Genomic DNA, 20,286 nt, shown 5'->3' with positions numbered 1-20,286 from the left:
AAATGCATCATGACTTTTCTGACAACCCAATACAAAGGAGGTAATAATATAAAGTGTCTAGTTGCCAAAAAGGTATCAAGGAACTTATAAAAACAGAAGAAACTGGAAAGACATTTTTAAAAGATTATGTATGCTCGGAGTGGCTAAAAAAGTCTGTGTTAAATGAGGTTCATGTCAATATAAATAGGAAATTAAGACTCTCAAGCTAAGACTATTTAAAACTTAATCTGTGATATATGAATTTTTAAATTTTCTCTTCAAACAAGTTTCCCATATTTTCTTTATTTGAAATAAATGACTAAATAAAACCAACCAATAAAGCAGTAGAAATAAGAAAACAATAAATTTTTCAAGAATTTTTGATAAATTTACTCAAATATATAGCAATAGTAACTGGTAATCCTAATTTATTTCTCCCAGCCAACAGAAAAACCTGTTATAGCCAAATGTTTACCTTACTTTGTTCTAAAACACACAAGCACATATTTACACACTCATAAAATCATTTTGCATAAACTCTAAACAAGTTTATAATAAAAAGAATAGTTCAACAGCTGTGATTTCCTAGATGCGTACTGTGTGCCAGACACTATTTTAAGTATCTTTTGTTTTAATTGAATTAATTTTTAAACAGTTACAAAAGAGTAGAGTAATAACCCATCCCATTTTACAGATTAGAACACTGACAAAGAATAGCTAATTTACTTGCTTAACACATGTTAAGTACTGAGCCAGGATATATATCCAGAAAGTCTTGCTCCAGAATCCAGTCTTTTAAACACTATGCTAACCATACTTCTGAAAGTATCTTTATAGTTACCCATGCATGAGGTTAATAGGATGTACACAAGTAAGCTGAAGTGACACAATGGCCTTTAAAGGACAATAAAGGATTGGTGAATAATTCAATAACTTCATTAAGATAGACCAACAAAGTACCTGTTTCCCTTTGATGTGATCAGGAGATTTTAAATGCTGCTGAACTGAACTATGTAAAGCAGGGATATATACACTGCAAGCACTGCAGTGAACAGTCTCTACTTTCATCATGTGGTCATCTGCAGTAACACCTACAGAAGAAATCCGATTATTAATAAGAAAAGCAATGATTCAGGGCCTCCCCAATGGCGCAGCGGTTGAGCACTGGGTTGCCTGCAGCTTCTGCAGCACGGGTTCGATCCCCGGCTGCCAGCGAGGATCCCATATGGCGCGCAGACCTCTCCTGCCACGCCCGCTGCTCCCCTCAGCAGTGTACTTCGTCAGTCTGCCTGTTCTGCTCCCCGCTCTGGCTCTGGTGAATTCTCTCACCCTCCCGTGCTTCTGATTGTACCCAGTGCTTGTATAAATAAATAAATAAATCTTTAAAAAAAAAAAGAAAGAAAGAAAAGCAATGATTCAGATTCTTATATCTGACAAACCACGTTTACACTACTTCACTTTCATGATTATTTGTACCTTCTTCCCAAAAAAAGAAGTTTTGAGGTTTTTCTATAGTATTTATAAATCTGATAGTTAAATTTACATGGAAGACAGATTAAAATTACAAAATGTAATTGTATTAAATTTCTTGTTATATACAATCATATCTGAAGTCTCTAAGTTCATTCCCCAGAAATATAATATAGAAAAACATAAATGTTGATTCTGTAGTAAAGCAAAAATTTCCATGAGTATGAAAATGGGCAGATGGGGATTGGGGAAAGGTTGTCAAAACTGAACTCATAAGAAACATAGTATCTTGATTTCAAAACTTAAGATTCTGAAAATGGTGATTAATATTTTAATAGAGGTAAAGATACAAATATCTGCAAGGAAAAGGTTTAAGAAAAAATGATGCTTTCTGGGAATTACAAGTAATTCAGTATGGCTGGGTCACAAAATATAAAGAAAGGCAGAAGATGAGAACAATGAAAAAGAGTAAGGCATAGACCATGGAGAGTTTTGTATGCTGTGCCTAGGAACTGAACTGAATCCTGCAGAGGAGAGGCACGTCACTGAAAATTCGTGAAGTAATGAAATCATGTCGTAAAATTAGATCTAAGGAAGAGTCAAGAAAACTAGTTAGGAAAATGTAATGATAAAGGGAACAGATAAAGAGTTGAATACAGTTTAAAAAGGAGGTAAAAAACCAGACTTGGTAGATTAAAGTAAAATGTTTAGAATTAACTTCATACTCCTGGCTTTGAAGGTGGAGCACATTCCAACATAAATGAAGGAGAAGGAGATCTCTGTTGAGCCTTTGTTTTGTTGTGTTTACTTTATGGGGTGAGGATGCTCAAGGAGAGGATACGTTTTTGTGGATATGCGGTTCTATGTTCATATCATTCTAATAGGCCTCAACAGGTTATGTTATATAAAATTCATGCAAATTCAAATTATAAAAATATATGTAAAGTTCCTAAAATAATGTTTAAATTCTTACCTTCCATAATATCTTTTTCTATTATTTTTACAACTTCTGTTTGATTATTTGTCTGTTGCTTGCGAATAGATGTTTTCTTGAATTTATTAACCATACATTCCTAGAAAACAAAGTAAGAATGCAACACGTAGTATATTCTAGGCACCATGGTCAGCCCATGGAAGATATAGTATCTGTTATTTAACAATTATCTATTCACAAAGAGCTTATAATTTCATTGAAATGATTACCAAAATACTAGGAAACTGCAAAAAGTATTCACTTTTCAAGCTGTATTTTAGGGATACAGAAAAAAGAGAGATCACAGAGGGGTTGCCAAAGTCAAGAGGTCTTCTCAAGGGAAGAGGGTACTTAAGAACTAAATTACAGATAGCAACCAGTTAAGGGAGGGACATAATTATAAAGGGATACAGAAGAATGAACAGTGACTATATTTCTAACTTTCTAAGATGTTTGTCTCTCTTGCCCAAATTAATCATATATACAATTAGAGCAGTCCAGTTCTAGCTCCTTCCTTAAGCATTCCTGTGGTCCCAACTATCTTGCTATCTACAAACCCTTTCTGCACTATCATACTTGACCCTTCCACTTAACTGTGCCATTTATGTAGCTGTATGTTGTACTTCCAATTAGAGTAAGTTCTCACTAAATATCACTGGTAGGTTCTTGGAAACTGCTACTTAAAGTGAAATGACATATAAGGAAACCAATTTCACTACAGGCTTAATTGGCCTGCAGTCTGGTATGAGAGTTAAACCCGCAAGGTATATTTCTGGTCATAAAAACCACCAAGCTTCCAAAGAAAAGACTCCAAACACTTCTAATATTAAACAATAATTTGTATTCATTCCTTTTCAACCTGGTTATTTTTCAAGGTCAAGTGTGGCACAGCGTGTTCTGACAGCTCAGAGCATCAGATCAATGCAATCCTGGACATGACACCACTCCATCACAGAGTGCACTCACACTCACAAACGGACTGGGACAATGTAAGACATAAGACATGCCAATGAACATAATATATATATCTCTGGAATTGGAGGAAATCCAGAGAAAACACACACATAGGGAGAACATGTAATCTCCACAGAATGGTCCCAGCTAGGAATCTTTTTTCTCTTCCATGTTGTAAAGGAAAGGCTATTCAAGAATCAGTTGTTAGTTCATAAAAGACAGTGTTTGTGTCTTCAGTGCCTAACACAGGATGGAATGTTCAAGAAAAAATGCTAAACATCTAGATAACCACACACTGACAATACAAAAACACTAAACAGATATCAAGCTTTGGTGCTCTGAATTCAGACTGCCACTTACTGACACAGTCACAAAACTGCTCTAAAACATGATCTTTCACACTATAAGGAACTGCTCTGAGATCCAAATGAAATAATGAACCCAGCATAGCATCAGGTATACAGCAGACTCTCAAAGAATGATAGATGATTCTGAATCAATGAACAGCTGTTAAAGGAATTCTTTTTTCTGACACCTCCACCACAAGTTACTGTGAAAAACATAAAATGTTCTCTAAAAATATTCAAATTGTATTATAGGAGTCCACATCCAATTCTGGGCTAATTTTAAAACAACAGTAAATTCTGTGCTAATTTTAAGTAAACAGCAATTTAAGCTTTTAGACACACAAAATGGGTCAGAGATGGGGAATGATGAAAAAACAAAAGACTTTCAAGTACCAAATAAAGTGCTTCTCATTTCAAAAACAACTACTTACATGCAAAAACTCCATAACTACTTTGTCAAATTTGGTTTGTTTCTGAATGTGATCTAACGTTTCCTGATGAGAAGAACTTTCCAGATGCAGTTCAATATCTTTTTCTTCAAATGTTCGAAATTTACAAAATGAACATGTGAAAGCCATTCTGTAAGAAAAAAAGTTTTCTTTAAATATTACCTTAAGTGTTCATAAGACTACACCAATGAAACTAATTTTACCAGCATAAATGATCTGCCATTTTATGGTTGATTTTAAATTCAGTCTAAGTCAGAAAAAACAGTATTTTAGTACTGTTTTGGTCAATACTGTCATACACCACTTGACATTTCTGGCCCACCCTAGAGGCAGATGAGAGGTGGAATCAGTGGAATTTTTAAAATGCAATACTAAGCTACCCCCTTGAAGTTTAGTCCAATTAGAAAACCAAAGCAAACCCCAAGAAGCATCACTGTCTAAAATTCTAGTACTTATTTTAGTATCAAAAAAGTCAGGGGAACCCTAATTCAGTCCTTGGAGCTCTTGGGTGGTCAGAAGTCCTGTCCTCTAAAGATCATTTCAGGATGACTAATAAGCCTCAACTAGACAAACACACAGATTGAGAAACAGGATAAATTTCCCCATTCTTCTTCCATTTAATATGGATACCTAAAGTATTCTTGTTATTTTCTTTTCCTTGACATTAAGGAATTATGGAAACAGCTTCCTAACTGGTCTCTAGTCACCATTTTCCAACTAATTCCTTATACTGCCATTAGAGTTATTTTCCTAGTTAAGAATAATGGATCTAGAGCCAACTTCTAGATTTATATCCTATCCCTCTTGTGTGACAAAAATCAAGTTATTTGACTGCCTTGGGCCTTAGTTTTCTTATCTTAATAAAATAAAAACCCAGGTCTCCCTGGTGGCGCAAGGGGTTAAGCACAGCACTGTGAAGCAACCCCAGGCTCTGCAGCACAAGTTCAATCCCCAGCCAGCCAGGGAGCAGCCCACATGGCACAACAGACCTCTTCTGACTCTCCTGCTGCTCCCCTCAGCAGTGTATTTCACTCAATCTGCCTGTTCTGCCCCCCACTCTGTCTCTGGTGAATCCTCTCACCCCCCCCCATCTCTAGCCTGTACCCCAGCTCTTGTATGCATAAACAAATGAATCTTTAAAAATGAAATGAAATCCGTTGTTGTGGTTTCCATGGGGATTTAAAAGATTAATACTGGGCCTCCCTGCTGGCACAAGGGGTTAAGCACAGCACTGTGAAGCTATCTGCAGCCTCTCCAGCACAAGTTCAATGCCCAGCTAGCCAGGGAGCAACCCACATGGCGCAGCAGACCTTTCCTGTCTCACCTGCTGCTCCCCTCAGCAGTGTATTTCAGTCAGTCTGCCTGTTCTGTTCCTCACTCTGTCTCTGGTGAATCCTCTCACCTCCCACACTTCTGGCCTGTACCCCAGCTCTTGTATGCATAAATAAATAAATCTTAAAAAAAAAAAGATAAATACATATAAAACCCTCAGAACAGTTCCTGGCACATAGTAATTATTCAATAAATTATTGTTACCTCCTAAAGGGAGCACTAGTACATTATACTCTCGAGTTTTCATTGACTACTTAATGCTAAAAACAAAGTCAAAACACTTTCAGTTCCCAATTAAATTTTTTAATTTTTGGCTTTAGAGCCTCCTTGGTGGTGCAAGGGATTAAACTTCAGCACTAAGAACCTATCTGCAGCCACGGCAGTACCAGTTAGATCCCCCGCCAGGGAACTAACTCACATGGCGCAGCAGACCTCTCCTGTCTCGCCTGCTGCTTCCCTCAGCAGTGTGTTTCAGTAGATCCACCTGTTCTGTTCCCTACTCTGTCTTTGGTGAATCCTCTCACCCACCCTACCCAACCCCCACTCCCACCCCCGCGGCACCTCTGCCCTGTACACCAGTTCTTGTAATGCATAAATAAATAAATCTTTTTAAAAAAAAATTTGGCTTTACCCACTAATACATTTTACAGTACTGACACATAGTATATCTTCATTAGAAGCTTAAGTTAGATTAAACAGTTTACTCCACTAGAGTCATTTGCAATCTAGTACTCTCCTTTTCCTGAATCTCAGTGAAACATTCCTAATTCTTTGCATTTACTTCAAGCTGTACTTTCTAACCTGGGGGCTATCTAACAACTCCTACTTCAACCCTACCATTTCCAGATCAGTTCACATCTACCTCCATCCAGTCCCCTACCTTCACTGCACGCCTCTTTATAATTCATCTCCTATTTATAAGCCCATTTTGTACTTCTCTTCATGCTCTTCATCATATATTTTATTTGTCTATGTCTCTCACACACTAATAGCTTTCATCCCCCAGGTTACTTTACCTTTCCTCTTCGTTATTCTATTCAAAGCATTTAAATCCAAAACAAAGCATATCGCTATTACTGTCAATCTCTTACCCTCCTAACTCAAAGTAAAAGTGCAATGGTAAGTTAATTTTAGGTGATTTTTAAAAATCTTACCCTAAAATGAAAATTTAACTGACAATCTTTTGATTATGGCATTGTTTTATATTCAGATTTATGGGGAAACCAGCTAAATCAAAGTTGTTCTTCCTTTTTTTTAAAAAAGATGTTTATTTGTTTATGCATACAACAACTGGGGTACAGGCCAGAGGTGGGGGGGGGGGCTGAGAAGATTGACAAGAGACAGAGTGGGGAGCAGAACAGACGGATCTACTAAATATACTGCTGAGAGGAGCAGTGGGCGAGACAGGAGAGGTCTGCTGCACCACATAGGTTAGCTCCCTGGCTGGTGATAGCTTGATAGCCCTGAGACTTAATCCCTTGTGCCACCAGGGAAGCCCTGTTCTTTCTTTTTCTAAAAACCTATTAATGATATGTATAAATCATATCCAAGTCTGTAAATTTAATGAGGAAAGTATCACAGGGTAATTAAACAGAAAAATTAATCTATATTATAATGTAAAGTCATCTATGGACTCCTACATTGGTACTAATTATTTTAATTTATCACCAAAGTAACTAAACATGTTACCCTATGAAGAGAAGGAACTGTACCAGGAGGGGAAAAATATTCTTTAAGAATCAAAAATATGTTCCAACCACTATGGAAAGCTGGGTGGAGATTCCTCAACCTACTAAAGATAGAGCTTCCATATGATCCAGCAATTCCACTCCTAGGTATTTACCCAAAGGACACAGAAACATTAATTCAAAAGGGCACCTGCACCCCTATGTTTATAGCAGCACTATTTACAATAGCTAAGCTATGGAAACAACCCAAATGCCCCCAAATAGATGACTGGATCAAGAAGATGTGGTACAGGGCCTCCCCTGGTGGCGTAGCGGTTGAGCGCTGGGTTGCGAGGCTGCCCGCAGCCTCTGCTGCGCCAGTTCGATCCCCGGCCACCGGCAAGGGTCCCAACCCCCACCCAAAAAAAAGAGATGTGGTATATACACGCAATGGAATATTACTCAGCAATCAAAAAAGATAAACTCATGCAATTTGCAGCAACATGGATGAAGCTGAAAGGGATCATACTCAACAAAATAAGCCAGAAAGAAAAAGAAAAATATCAGATGGTCTCACTCATAGCAGAAATTTAGAAAACCTAAATAAAGGACCAGGAAAAAGACTAATTATAATAAAGAAAAAAAAATCAAAATAGTGTGTCAGCTATAAAGGAGAAAAGGGATTCGGGCCAAAATAAGGGGGGATGGGTTGGAATTGTACGGGGAATATAACCAAAATGAAAATGTATACATTGTGCAAAAATGAAAAATGATGTAAGAATTATATAAAATAAAATATAAAAATAAATAAAGCTAGGAAAAGGGAAGCAATAAACATTGCCTTGACCTACTGGCCCCGTGCTTGTTTGGATTCAACTTTAATTTTTTAGTTTCCATGGCTTCTCTGACTTTTAAAGATTAAAAAAAAATCAAAAATAGCTGCCTCTGAAAACTTGAACTTCTTTTCAGATTAATTCTTAATAAACTTAATCCCATTTTTTTCTCAGGTTCCAATAACTTAGGAGCAATAAACCAGAAAAGAGTATAGGAAAAGGTTATTAAAGCTAGACAAAAAGATTACACAAATGACTCCTAACCCAGAAAAAAGAAAAAGATCAAGGACACTCTAAAAACAATGAGAATTAAGATGTACCTGAAATTTTTTAGACTACATTTTACATAAACACAATCAATGTGTATATTAATTCCAAATAAAAGTATTCTGCTTAATATGAACCAAAAATCATGCACTTTAAATATATCTCAATGGAAAGGTTTACAGATTCTTCTCTAAAATAAGTTTTGAAGATCAAGTTTTAGTCACCAAGAATTTCACTTACAAGAAATATTTCATTTTCTTCTAGCTATACAAACATGTTAATTTTTATAGAGCAAAAATTATTTTGATAGGTAATACACTAAATTTACTTTTAAAATTGTATAGTCTTTATTTTCCCTAGCGTAATAAGCAGTACCCAACAGATTTCAGGAAAAAGATGGGGGGGGGGATCACTCTTGTCCTAGTTTCTCCTAACATTTATTTTTCCACATTTTTAAAATATTTGGCTGGCATTTTCTCCTTGCTATTATAGGTCTTATCGCCTTCCTGTTTAACAACGGTCTAAAAAGTCTAAGGAGGGATGAGTCAAGCCTTACTTATTACTTACTCATTTCCTTATCAACAGCATTTGCTTCATGTTCAGAGCTATCATAAAAAATATAGTGGCATCATTTTATATGAAATCCTACTATAATTTTAGATTCTTCTCTTGGCGAAACCAACAAGCATAAAAACTCAAGACTTTTTTTTTTGGTTGCTATTCCTCAAAAGTAAATATTTACTGAATGACCTTGTAAGAGCAGGTATTGTTCTTATGATGTACTGATGAATATGATAAACACAGTTCCTCAATTAATGAAGTTGGTGAAGTAAGTAGTCTTCATATGTTAAGAAAAAAAGGAATAAAAACAGTACCCAAACATGGGAAATAAAACCATTTCCCTCCCATCCCAACTACTTTTTACTGTTATACACTTTTTTTTAAAGGTTTAATGTGCCCTTTTTTAAAAATATTTATTTATTTATTTATACGTGCACTGGGTACAGTCAGAAGCGCAGGAGGGTGAGAGAATTCACCGAGCCAGAGCGGGGAGCAGAGCAGGCAGAAGGACCAAAGACACTGCTGAGGGCAGCAGCGGGCAGCAGGAGAGGTCTGCGCGCCATGTGGGACCCTCTTCCGGTGGCCAGGGAGCAGCCGGGGATCGAACCGGTGCTGCAGAGACTGCGGGCAGCTTCGCAACCCAGCACTCAACCGCTGCGCCACCGGGGAGGCCCTGTTATACACTTTTAAAATATTTATGTGTGTCAAGACAATTTTTAAAACTGCTAAATTGTTTTCCAGGAGTTATACCACACTATGTGGTCAGCAAATTATACATTGGGTATCTTATTTTTCTACTTTTTTAAAAAACTGATTCATACTGGGCCTCCCTGGTGGCACAAGGGTTTAAGACACAACCTCTGAAGCTATCTGCAGCCACCGTAGCACGAGTTCAATCCCCACCCAGGGAGACACCCACATGGCACAGCAGACCTCTCCTGACTGACCCGCTGCTCCCCTCAGCAGTGTATTTCAGTCAATCTGCCTGTTCTGTTCCCCACTCTGTCTCTGGTGGATCCTCTCACCCCCCACACCTCTGGCCTGTACCCCAGTTATTGTATGCATAAATAAATCTTTAAAAGAAAGCAAACTGATTCATACTTATTCTATTTAGATGGTAATCATTACTCATGTTTATAGTATTTCCAAAAATGACTGCTTTTTCAAGTAAAATTTTTATTTTAATGAAATTGGCCATTTTCAATTAATTCTGTAACTAAGCCTAGAAAAAAATCTTGAAGAGATTAAAATATTCCATTTTAGGGGTCTCCCTGGTGGAGTAGGGGCTTAAGTCTCAGCACTATCACCGCAACAGTCTGGATTCAACCCTAGGGAGCAAACCCACATGGTGCAGCGGACCTCCTATCTCGCCCACTGCTCCTCTAAGCAGTGTACTTCAATGGATCTGCCTGTTCTGCTCCCCACTCTGTCTCTGGTGATTCCACTCACCCCCTGTACCTCTGGCCTACACCCCAGTTCTTCTATGCAAAAATAAATAAAATCTTTTAAAAAAAAAAACTTCCTAATTAAAAAAATATTTTCTTTGATTTTCCTTTAACTTTCCACTTTTACATTTGTTAACTACATCTGTATTCATCCTAGTTAGAATATGAGAAAGATCTAAACTAATATTCTTATTATTTAGGTATTCAAGCAATTCTCCCTTTCGTTTGTAATGTCTCTATTATTATATATTACCATCCTGACATACAATTTATCTGTTTACAGGTATAATATTATCTTTTCCTAGTACCACATACTTTAACTATTAAAACTTTCTAATGTTTCAGTGACTTTCTAATGGTTCAGATAAGTCAGTACCCACTAATTTACTCTTCTGTTTCAAAATTTTCTTTGGAATTAGGATTGGAAGTCTTGCTACATTTGTAATATTTAGCTTCCTATCAAAGAATATCACTATGTCTCTCTGTAATCAAATCTCAAGAAGACTTTCTGATTCTTAGCATTAGCACATATATTTCTTAAGAACAGTATATATCTAAGCATTTTTTTTATTTTTGGATTACTATTATGATTGGGACCTCTTCTTAAATTTTCTAATTAGTGACTACATATATATCAAAAATCAAATGCATTTCCATCTATCTTTGAGCAAAGCTTTTCATTTAATGCTCAGATATTTATTAACATTTCAACTGATGTATCTGTCTTTCCTAGGAAGCTGTTTTATAAAGTGCCCAATTTTCTGACCACTAAGCACAAACCTGTATCCATCTCCGTACTTCTCACTGTTTTTTTCTCTTCTGCGCCTTTGTTTCTCTCGCCGAGCCTCAATTCGTCGCTTTTCTTCTTCTTCTTTTTTAGGATCAGTTTTTGCTAGGGTATCAGACAAAAAAGACTTAATATATTTTTCCATTATTTCTTTCAAGTCAACAGTTCATGTAAGTTCACAGACATACATAGTTTATTTAGTGACATAATCTAAATTGCACTCATCAGAAAAATCTGAGTTTGAGATTACTCAGTATTTTTGAAACTTCATTTGAATATCATCATTACGAATTTTTCCATATTTACTTCTCATCTACATGGTTATTTACTACATATTTTTTAACCTGCCTCATTTTTTCTTAACCTTTTTTTAAGCAACAATATCCATATCACCTAAGATCATCTTAAGTATCACTTTGGGATCCTTAAGTAATCTTTGGGATTACTAAAGTAATGTACTTTATGTAAATATTACTTCATACTCACATTAAGCAGTCACTCCCCAACGAGTTTGCCCCCTATCCCTGGCAACTGCCAACCTGCTTTGTTTCTATAGATTTCCCTATTCTGTTATGTCATGTAAATGGAATCATACAATATGTGACCTTTTTGTCTGGCTTCTTTTATTTAGCATAATGTTTTCAAGGTTCATCCATGTGTTCTGCCACCTATCAGTACCTCCTTCCTTTTCATCGCTGGATAATACTCTACTGCGTTGATGCACCTCTTATTTGGGTTGTTTACCCCATCTGGTTATTGTAAATAATGCCACTACAAACATCCATGTACAAGTTTTTGTCTGAACACTTCAATTCAAGGAGTGTTGAACTGCAGGGTCATGGCAATCTACGTTTTATCACTTGAGGAACCACGAAATTGCTTCCCAAAGCAACTATTCCATTTTACATTCCCACCAATAAGTGTAAGAGGTCTCAGTTTTCAATATCCTCACTAACATTTATCATTTCAATTATTTTTATTATAGCCATCCACTTTACATGGTGTGACATGGTATCTCACTGTTAATGTAATATATGTAAAAATAAAAACTGAACTGCTCTTAAACTTTCTCTTTTATGCATTATCATTTACCACTAGAAAATATCTACAAAATCATGAACACAGCAAGCTAATATTTACTGTATTACCCGCTAGGTAATACAATGGGATGTTTCAAAATTATATAAAATCAGTACTTCAAAAATATATTTTTTGCTTTAAGAACTTTAATGTAATTCTTATTTTATAAACCATTTTTAATATCCTCATTCAGTTTCCCTCAAACCTTCAATCTATGAAAAATCTACTTATATATTATCTCAAACAACAAGCAATTTGAATTCACTTTCATAGACTAAATGTTTTATCTCCAGTCAAATGATAGAATATGATTCCCTTTCCTATTGATTTCTAACAAATCTCAGTCTACACTTCAGTGTAGTAATAAGACCTCTTATTTCTGAATATTCAGTAAATACTTCACACTTGACTACAAAAGCCTGTTTAACCAAAGAATTTTGGTTTTATTCTCACCTACAATTCAGTACTCTCAAATTCTGTCAAAAAGGAAATAAAGTTGAGTCATATATTTACTTTAATAGCAAATCAATGTATATATCAAACTTTAAAATATTTAATTGTATCTGCAAAGTGTATCTTTGAAATCTGCCCCAAGAAAATCACCTGAATTGTTTGTTCCAGTAATACCCAGAGTACACAATTTGGTAAGTAACAATCTATCAATTAAAAGTTCAAAAGGTATCCCTACAACACACACTCCACTAGCTTACATGGCATCAGGTTTCCAGAATTCCAGAACAGTGCTATTTTTTTATTAAATAGATTATCAGTTACAAACCATGGCAGGAGAGTAGATTTAAGAAAATTAATGTTTAAACATTAATAAACAGATAAAAATATTATTCTAAGCAGAACTTTCCCCCAATTAAAAAAACAGCTATGACAAGTTCATAAAAAATATTGTACTTCTCAAAGTACTCATAATGTCATATTTGACTATCATAACTTGGTGGAATATTTCAAATAGCACATTTTCTCCCACTGAGATAATCTTACCATCAGTCTTATCAGGGGCCGTCAAGATTTTAATTATTTAGTGGTAAAGCAAAACAAGAACACTACACCTACTGATCTCTGCTCAATGAAAACGGTTACCATGAAGTTACAGGCACTACCTTAAGTCTGACAAATTTATTAACATTAAAAAAATATGGTCCAAAAAGTATAGATAAAGTACTTATTAGCCCCAAATGCCTGGCCAGTACCTAGCAGTGTTGAATAAAAGCAGCCATCATTGACATGACCAACATCAATTGCTATGAAATTGACATGAACCAGCTAACTTGTAATTCATCTGCATTTGACAGGCAGAAAAAGCACAAAGTCAGACAAGAATGTCAGAATATGGATATATGTGTAAATTAGGAATGTATAAGCCTGGATTTAAAAAAAAAGACATCAAAATATCAATTATCTCTGTATGATAGGTATATGGATGATTTTATTCTTTTGCTTAAATTTCTGTAATAAACTGTATTAACAAGAAAAACTGAATATTATTCAAAAATGTATCTAAGATATAAATACTTCGATTAAAACTGAAAAAACTAAATCTTCTGATTTTGTTCTTTTTTTTAAATATTCCAGGCTTCCAACTTAAAGTTATTTTCTTTTTCGTTCTTTCTTTTTTTTTTTTTTTAAGATTTATTTATTTATTTATTTATACAAGCACTGGGTACAGTCAGAAGCGTGGGAGGGTGAGAGAATTCACCAGAGCCAGAGTGGGGAAGAGAACAGGAAGAAGGACCAAAGTGCACTGCTGAGGGGAGCAGCAGGAGAGACAGGAGAGGTCTGCGCGCCATGTGGGACCCTCGCCCAGCGGCCGGGGATCGAACCGGCACTGCAGAGGCTGTGGGCAGCTTCGCAGCCCAGCACTCAACTGCTGCACCACCGGGGAGGCCCTGAGTTTTGTTCTTATAGGTCCTACATTCTGAGAGAGGACACTAACATTTTCTTTCTTTTTTTTTTTTCTTTTAAAGATTTATTTATTTATTTATATAAGCACTGGGTACGGTCAGAAGCGCAGGAGGGTGAGAGAATTCACCAGAGCCAGAGTGGGGAGCAGAACAGACAGACTGACGAAACACAATGCTGAGAGGGATCAGCGGGGGCGGCAGGAGAGGTCAGCGTGCCATGTGGGACACTCGCCCGGTAGCCAAGTATTGAACCGGCGCTGCAGAGGCTGTGGGCAGCTTCACAGGCCCCAGCGCTCAACCACTGCGCCACCGGGGAGGCCCCTAACATTTTCGTTTTCAATTTTTTTTTTACACCTTTTTAAAAAGCTGTCTTAAAAGAGGAAAAAAGTAATAAAAGCAATTGCTGTTACAATCACATCAAGGTTTAAATGTAGGGTTTGTAGATCAAGTTTTGCCCTGGAATAAATCCTGACTTTATTATCTACTGGTTCTTTGACCTAAGCAGCAAGTTATGTATCTGCTCTATGCCTGCTTTTTCAGGTGTTAGTGATTTGATACACATAATCACTGTAGGCTGATGCAAAACTAATTTACTATTACCTTTTTCAAGATTTTATTTATTTTGCGCAAAAGAGCTGGGGAGTAGGCCAGAGGTGCAGGGGGTGAGAGAATTCACCAGAGACAGAGTGGGGAGCAAACAGGTGGATTTACTGAAATAACACTGCCAAGGGGAGTAGCAGGAAAAAACAGGAGAGGTCTGCTATGCCATATGTGTGTTAGCTCCCTGGCCAGGGATCAAACTCAGGCTGTCATGGTGACAGCACTGAGACTTAGCCCCAAAGGCACAAGGGAGGGCTTTTTTTTTTTTTTTTTTTACTTTGCATTTCTCAATGAACTTAAATGTCAAATTACATTACAGCAAAGTTATACCTCAATAAAAGCTAAGGAAATGTCTTTCAGCATTTTTTGTGAAAATGGAATAGCAAAATATACAACTACTGTCTTGCCTATTTTCATTTATACATTTAACTAATTTTTTACCTTCAAATGCACTGTGCCTGGCATGAAGCAAGCATTTGGTTAAACTCTACCTTACTATCATCAACAATTACAACATTTCTTCTTTTATCAAACTGGATACATGTATAAATCCTTAAACAATTCAAATGTAGGTAAAATACAAAACACAAAGATACATCAGAATCCAAAAATATAAAATATACAATGAACTAACACTAATCTACAACTCTTGTTTCTTTGCCTCATTCCTCCTATTTTTCTAATTATTTGAAGGTTAGTCTCATTTGTTTAGTACCTCCAGCATCAAAGGAACACACTCTAATTCATTATAATACACAACACACCTCGTTTTTAAACTTGGATGCAAAAAACATGACCAAAAAAAATTTGGAATTCATTACAACTACCCAAACCTTTCCTAGTCCCAACTAATCAAATACTAGTTCTGAAGAAGACAATTTTTGGAACCTTGCAATGTCACTGTACTTGGAAAGATACAACACTTCTGACACGAAGGTAAAAATTATTATAATTAATTAAATATATAGAGAAAAATAGGCAAGACAATTGTTATATATTATTTTGCTACTCCATTTTCACAAGGAATGCTAAAAGACATTTCCTTAGCTTTTATTTAGGTATAACTTTGCCTTAATCTAATTTGACCAAATGCACTTGATTTCATTTAGAAACACAAAGTTTAAAAAAAAAAAGGTAAGAGTAAATTGGTTCTTAATTTTTTTACAGGCGCTTTGAGATATATTTCACGTGCCATACAACTCACCCATCTAAAGTATACAATATTCACCAATAAATGTAACCATAATCACAATCAATTTTAAAAAATTTTTATCACCTTACAAAGAAACCCAGTACCCCTTAGGTAGTACTCCGTAGACACCCACAGCTCAAAGATATCACCAATCAACTATTCTACAGTTTCCTATTTTAGACTTTCCTGTGAAAAGTCATAAAATATGAACTTTGATGAGTTGCTTCTTTTACTTAGCATAATCTTTTTCAAAGTTCCTAAAGTGGTAGCATGTATCAGTACTGTACATTCCCACTGTACATTATATTACATTCCCATAGTACTGTACATTCCCAGCAGTGAATGAAATGAGAGTTCTTATTTCTCCCCAACCTTGCTAAGGCTTGTTATTATGTCTGATTCTAATCATCCTTGTGGGTATGAAGTGGTCCCTCATCATAGGCTTGGTTTGCATTTCCCTTATAACAAGGTATTGGCTATTTTTTCATGCATTTATTGGCTATTTTATATCCTTGCTGGGGGGGACTGTCTATTCAGATACTTTGCTCACTTTTCAATTAGTTTTATCTTTTTATTGAGTGAAAAGAGTTCTTTATCTATTCTAGACATAAGACCCTTAACAGATATGATTTGCAAATATTTTCTCAAGTTTTTAATTTTAATAATACAATTTATCTTTTCTTTGTTGTTCATGCTTCTGTTGTAATATCTAAGAATTCCTTGCCTAATTCAAAGTCATGAAGATTCACCTCTATGGTTTCTTCTAAGAATTTCAATTTTAGTTCCTGCATTAATTAGGTATTGCATTTTAGATTTTGCATGTGGCTACCAGTTGTTCCAGCACCACATTCACTGAAAAGACTATTCTTCCAATAAATAATTTTGCATCCTTACCAGTTAACCACAGATTTATGAATTTATTTATGAACTATCAATTCCATTCCGTTGATCTGTCTGTCCTTATGCCAGTATCACAATGTTATGATTGCTGATGCCCTATAGAAAGCTTTAAAATCCTAAAATGTCTTTCTAGTTTGTTGCTCTTTTTCAGGACTGTTTCAGCTATTCTAGGTACCTTTCAATTCCCTATGAATTTCAGAATCAAGTTGTCAAGTTCTGCAAAAGAGTCAAGTGGAATTCTCTTAGTATTGCACTTAATCTATAGATCAGTTTGGGTAATATTACCATCTAAACATGTTACTATTGATTTACTTAGCTCTTCTTTAATTTCTTTAAGCAATGTTTTTGTACTTTTCAGAGTCCAAATCTTAACGCCTGCTAAATATATTCCTCAGTATTTTACTCTTCTTGATGCAAACACAAATGAAAATGTTTAATTTCATTTTCAGATTGGCTCTCAATTTTTAACAATGTTCAAACTGAAATATGATGAGAATCATCATGTCCAAAAAATTTAAATTAATTTTCTAGAAGAAATACTGCTTTTCCTGGCACCAAAGAACATAAAATGTTCTTCCTTTTATCCTCATAAAGGGAATTCTAGTAGTATATAACATACTGCTTCCTTACAAATAACTCAAACAAAACTGGCCTCTTTGGTGGCATAGGGATTAAAGTCTCAGCGCTATTAAGCTATCGCCAGCCACTGCAGCATGAGCTCAATCCCGTCAAGGAACTAACCCACATGGCATAGCAGACCTCTCCTGTCTCGCCCACTGCTCCTCTCAGCAGTGTATTTCAGTGGATCCGCCTGTTCTGCTCCCCACTCTGTCTCTTGTGCGTCCTCTCACCACCACCCCCACTCCCCGTACCTCTGGCCAGTTCTTGTACGCATAAATAAATAAAATAAATCTTAAAACCTCCAACAATAACACAAATCAAAGTTGTATAAGGCCTTTTAAAAAATATGGAAACCATAAAATTAACAAATAAATACTATATATATATATTTACATACATGTATATGTTCGTGTGTGCATGCTCTGGTTTTACCCAAAAGTATTTAGGGAAGAGGGATGACCAGGGCACATGAATTAAACTATCATTGGATAATTCTCCCTCCCCACCCCCCAAGATTTATTTATTTATTTATATAAGCACTGGGTACAGTCAGAAAAACGGGAGGGTGACAGAATTCACCAGAGCCAGAGGGGGGAACAGAACAGGCAGACTGACGAAATAAACTGCTGAGGGGTGCAGCGCGGCGCGGCAGGAGAGGTCTGCGCACCAGTAGGACCCTGAATGGCAGCCCGGGGATTGAACCGGCATTGCAGAGGCTGCAGGCAGCTTCGCAGCCCAGCACTCAACAGCTGCGCCACCAGGGGAGGCTCTCATTGGATAATTCTGATGTTGATGACTAATTAGTAGGTGTTCTAAGGGATTCATGGATCTGATTTCTATAATGTAACTATTATTTAGCTTGTCTGCATAACATGAAAAATTATTTAAAAGCACGGAGTTAAAAAAAAAAAAATAAGTGTCTGGAACCAAAGCAATAATGTTTTCTTACTTACTGGGTGATTTGCTGAGAGCCATCCTCTCCACGGGCTTTGCTAGCTTGGGTTTCTTGATAAAGGTTCCACCGGGTTTATTAAAAGGTTGCATCATTTTTCTCTTTATTCCTCTTGCAGCGGCAATTGTCACACTGGCGGGTTTGTTTTGATAGTCAACAACAATTCCAGGTCTATGAATGCTTCCAAAATCACTCATATGCTGCAAATTTGTGAAATCAAGCACTATTAGCATAATATCCAAAGATTAAAGTGTGAATTCATATAAAATTTACATTATCTATCTAATAATGGTCACATGAAAATCCCCCAAAATGTAACTAAATTTTACATGTCCACTTTGAATACACTGAGAAACTTTGTAAATTATTACATTTACTCAAATCCAGCAAATTAGTATTTTTATTTCCAGTAGAACAAATATGGATTTCCTACCTATTATTTATTTTTACAATTCAAAATTATTTGAGATCATATATACATGTGCCTGCCAGAATAGTACCACTTGTACAACTCTCTGACAACTCCTCTTCAGAGTTCCTAAATGATGTTTTCCCATGAAAAGACCTTAAAAGAAATCTTTATTGTACTAAAACCTTGCTTAACTAAGAAACACAAAAGAAGACCATATTTGAAGTTTGAAGTAAAAAAGATCCAGAAATCATTTACGATTTCTCCCTGTTGAAAAAGGGAATGAGGAGGCGAGATGGAACATTAGTATGAAATAGGAGAGTTAAAGCATAACCATGCATCAACTTCCAAAACACACTTCAGATAAAGAATTGCATCTGACGTTCCATTCACATTCTTACCTAGAGAAACATTCTGACCCAGAAGCCTAAGAAGCAAAAGTTTACAGACGAAGAGTCATGCAACCAAATGACTCTTTATGTCCCTTCCTCTTATCATTAACAAAATCTACTTTACCAAGAGGTCACATGTCCATAGAAATTTATTCTACTAACTTTACTTTTAGAAGACAAAGATTGAGGAGTAATCTGAAGAGAAGGATCCAATGGGAATTGTACAAGTGAAGATTTAAAAAGAAAGTCCTAGTATACCTTCATCTACACTTCATTAACAGAAGAAAGAAAGAAAAGTCCATTCAGAGTAGAATGGTGAATACAAAGTACAGGAATACCTGTTTCACTATCATGAAAACAAAATTGATATTTGAATTCTCATTAAGAAAAAAAATCATTTGCCTAAAATAATATACAGCATGGAAAATGCTTTCCAAATTTTCAAAATGGAATATTCAATTTCAAAACCCAAAGCCTATTACCCCAACTATTTTCAATTAACCTATAATCATAAAGTATGGTGGGATAGCAACATATCAGTTGCTTACATTTTTACAGTATGTTTTGGAATTCCTATCTAACCTAGCAAACTTGAATAAAATAATGTTTCCAGATAATTTATTTTGACACATCAGGAAAACCTTCATTAATAAACCATTAAAGGTGCAATGCATTTTACATAAGAGTGACTGTTATAAATGCAAACTTTCTACACAAGTATGACAGACTATACTGATGTACCAAAACTAATAAACAGTCAAAAAGTGTGCCCTACAACATTTTTTATCAGAAGTACTTTCCTCTACAAGAGATTAAGAGCAACTGACTTAAAAAATTTTTTCTTACATTACTGCAAAAAATAAAATATTCTTTATATGATCAAACTACATAATAACTCCACAATCTACATATACTTACTAGGTAAAATTTCAAGTCAGCCAAGTTACCTAAGAAGTCATAATCTTTATACTATATATCCTGAAATAAACACTTGGTATATTTCACCCATCTAAATCAGTAATTTACCAAATATTACTTCCTAGGTAGGAGCCATAAATATGTTTGTACAGATAAGAAATTATTTCTCAATAGTAAAACTAGTGACACCGGGAAAATAAAACACCCAACAATAGGACATAGAGTAAGTGAAGTGCGTTAGC

General features: G+C 35.7%; 1 protein-coding gene across 3 annotated transcripts in view; it reads right to left on the bottom strand.

Annotated features, from left to right (window-relative positions):
- The window catches only part of ZNF326 (zinc finger protein 326), a 44,148-nt gene that overhangs the window by 10,625 nt on the left and 13,237 nt on the right, over positions 1-20,286 (bottom strand). For all 3 annotated transcript variants that reach the window (XM_037498193.2, XM_037498194.2, XM_054690803.1), the window contains 5 exons: positions 18,327-18,525; positions 11,058-11,169; positions 4,155-4,302; positions 2,423-2,522; positions 940-1,070 (listed from right to left, as the gene is read on the bottom strand). In XM_037498193.2, coding sequence (XP_037354090.1) covers positions 940-1,070; positions 2,423-2,522; positions 4,155-4,302; positions 11,058-11,169; positions 18,327-18,525 — 690 coding nt within the window. The remainder of the gene's footprint in view (positions 1-939; positions 1,071-2,422; positions 2,523-4,154; positions 4,303-11,057; positions 11,170-18,326; positions 18,526-20,286) is intronic.

Source organism: Talpa occidentalis, unplaced genomic scaffold, assembly GCF_014898055.3.
Source record: "Talpa occidentalis isolate TD23 unplaced genomic scaffold, MPIMG_talOcc4v2.1 talOcc4.9, whole genome shotgun sequence".
In the NCBI taxonomy this organism is placed as follows: Eukaryota; Metazoa; Chordata; class Mammalia; order Eulipotyphla; family Talpidae; genus Talpa; species Talpa occidentalis.
This window is presented reverse-complemented; position numbering and strand designations above follow the sequence as displayed.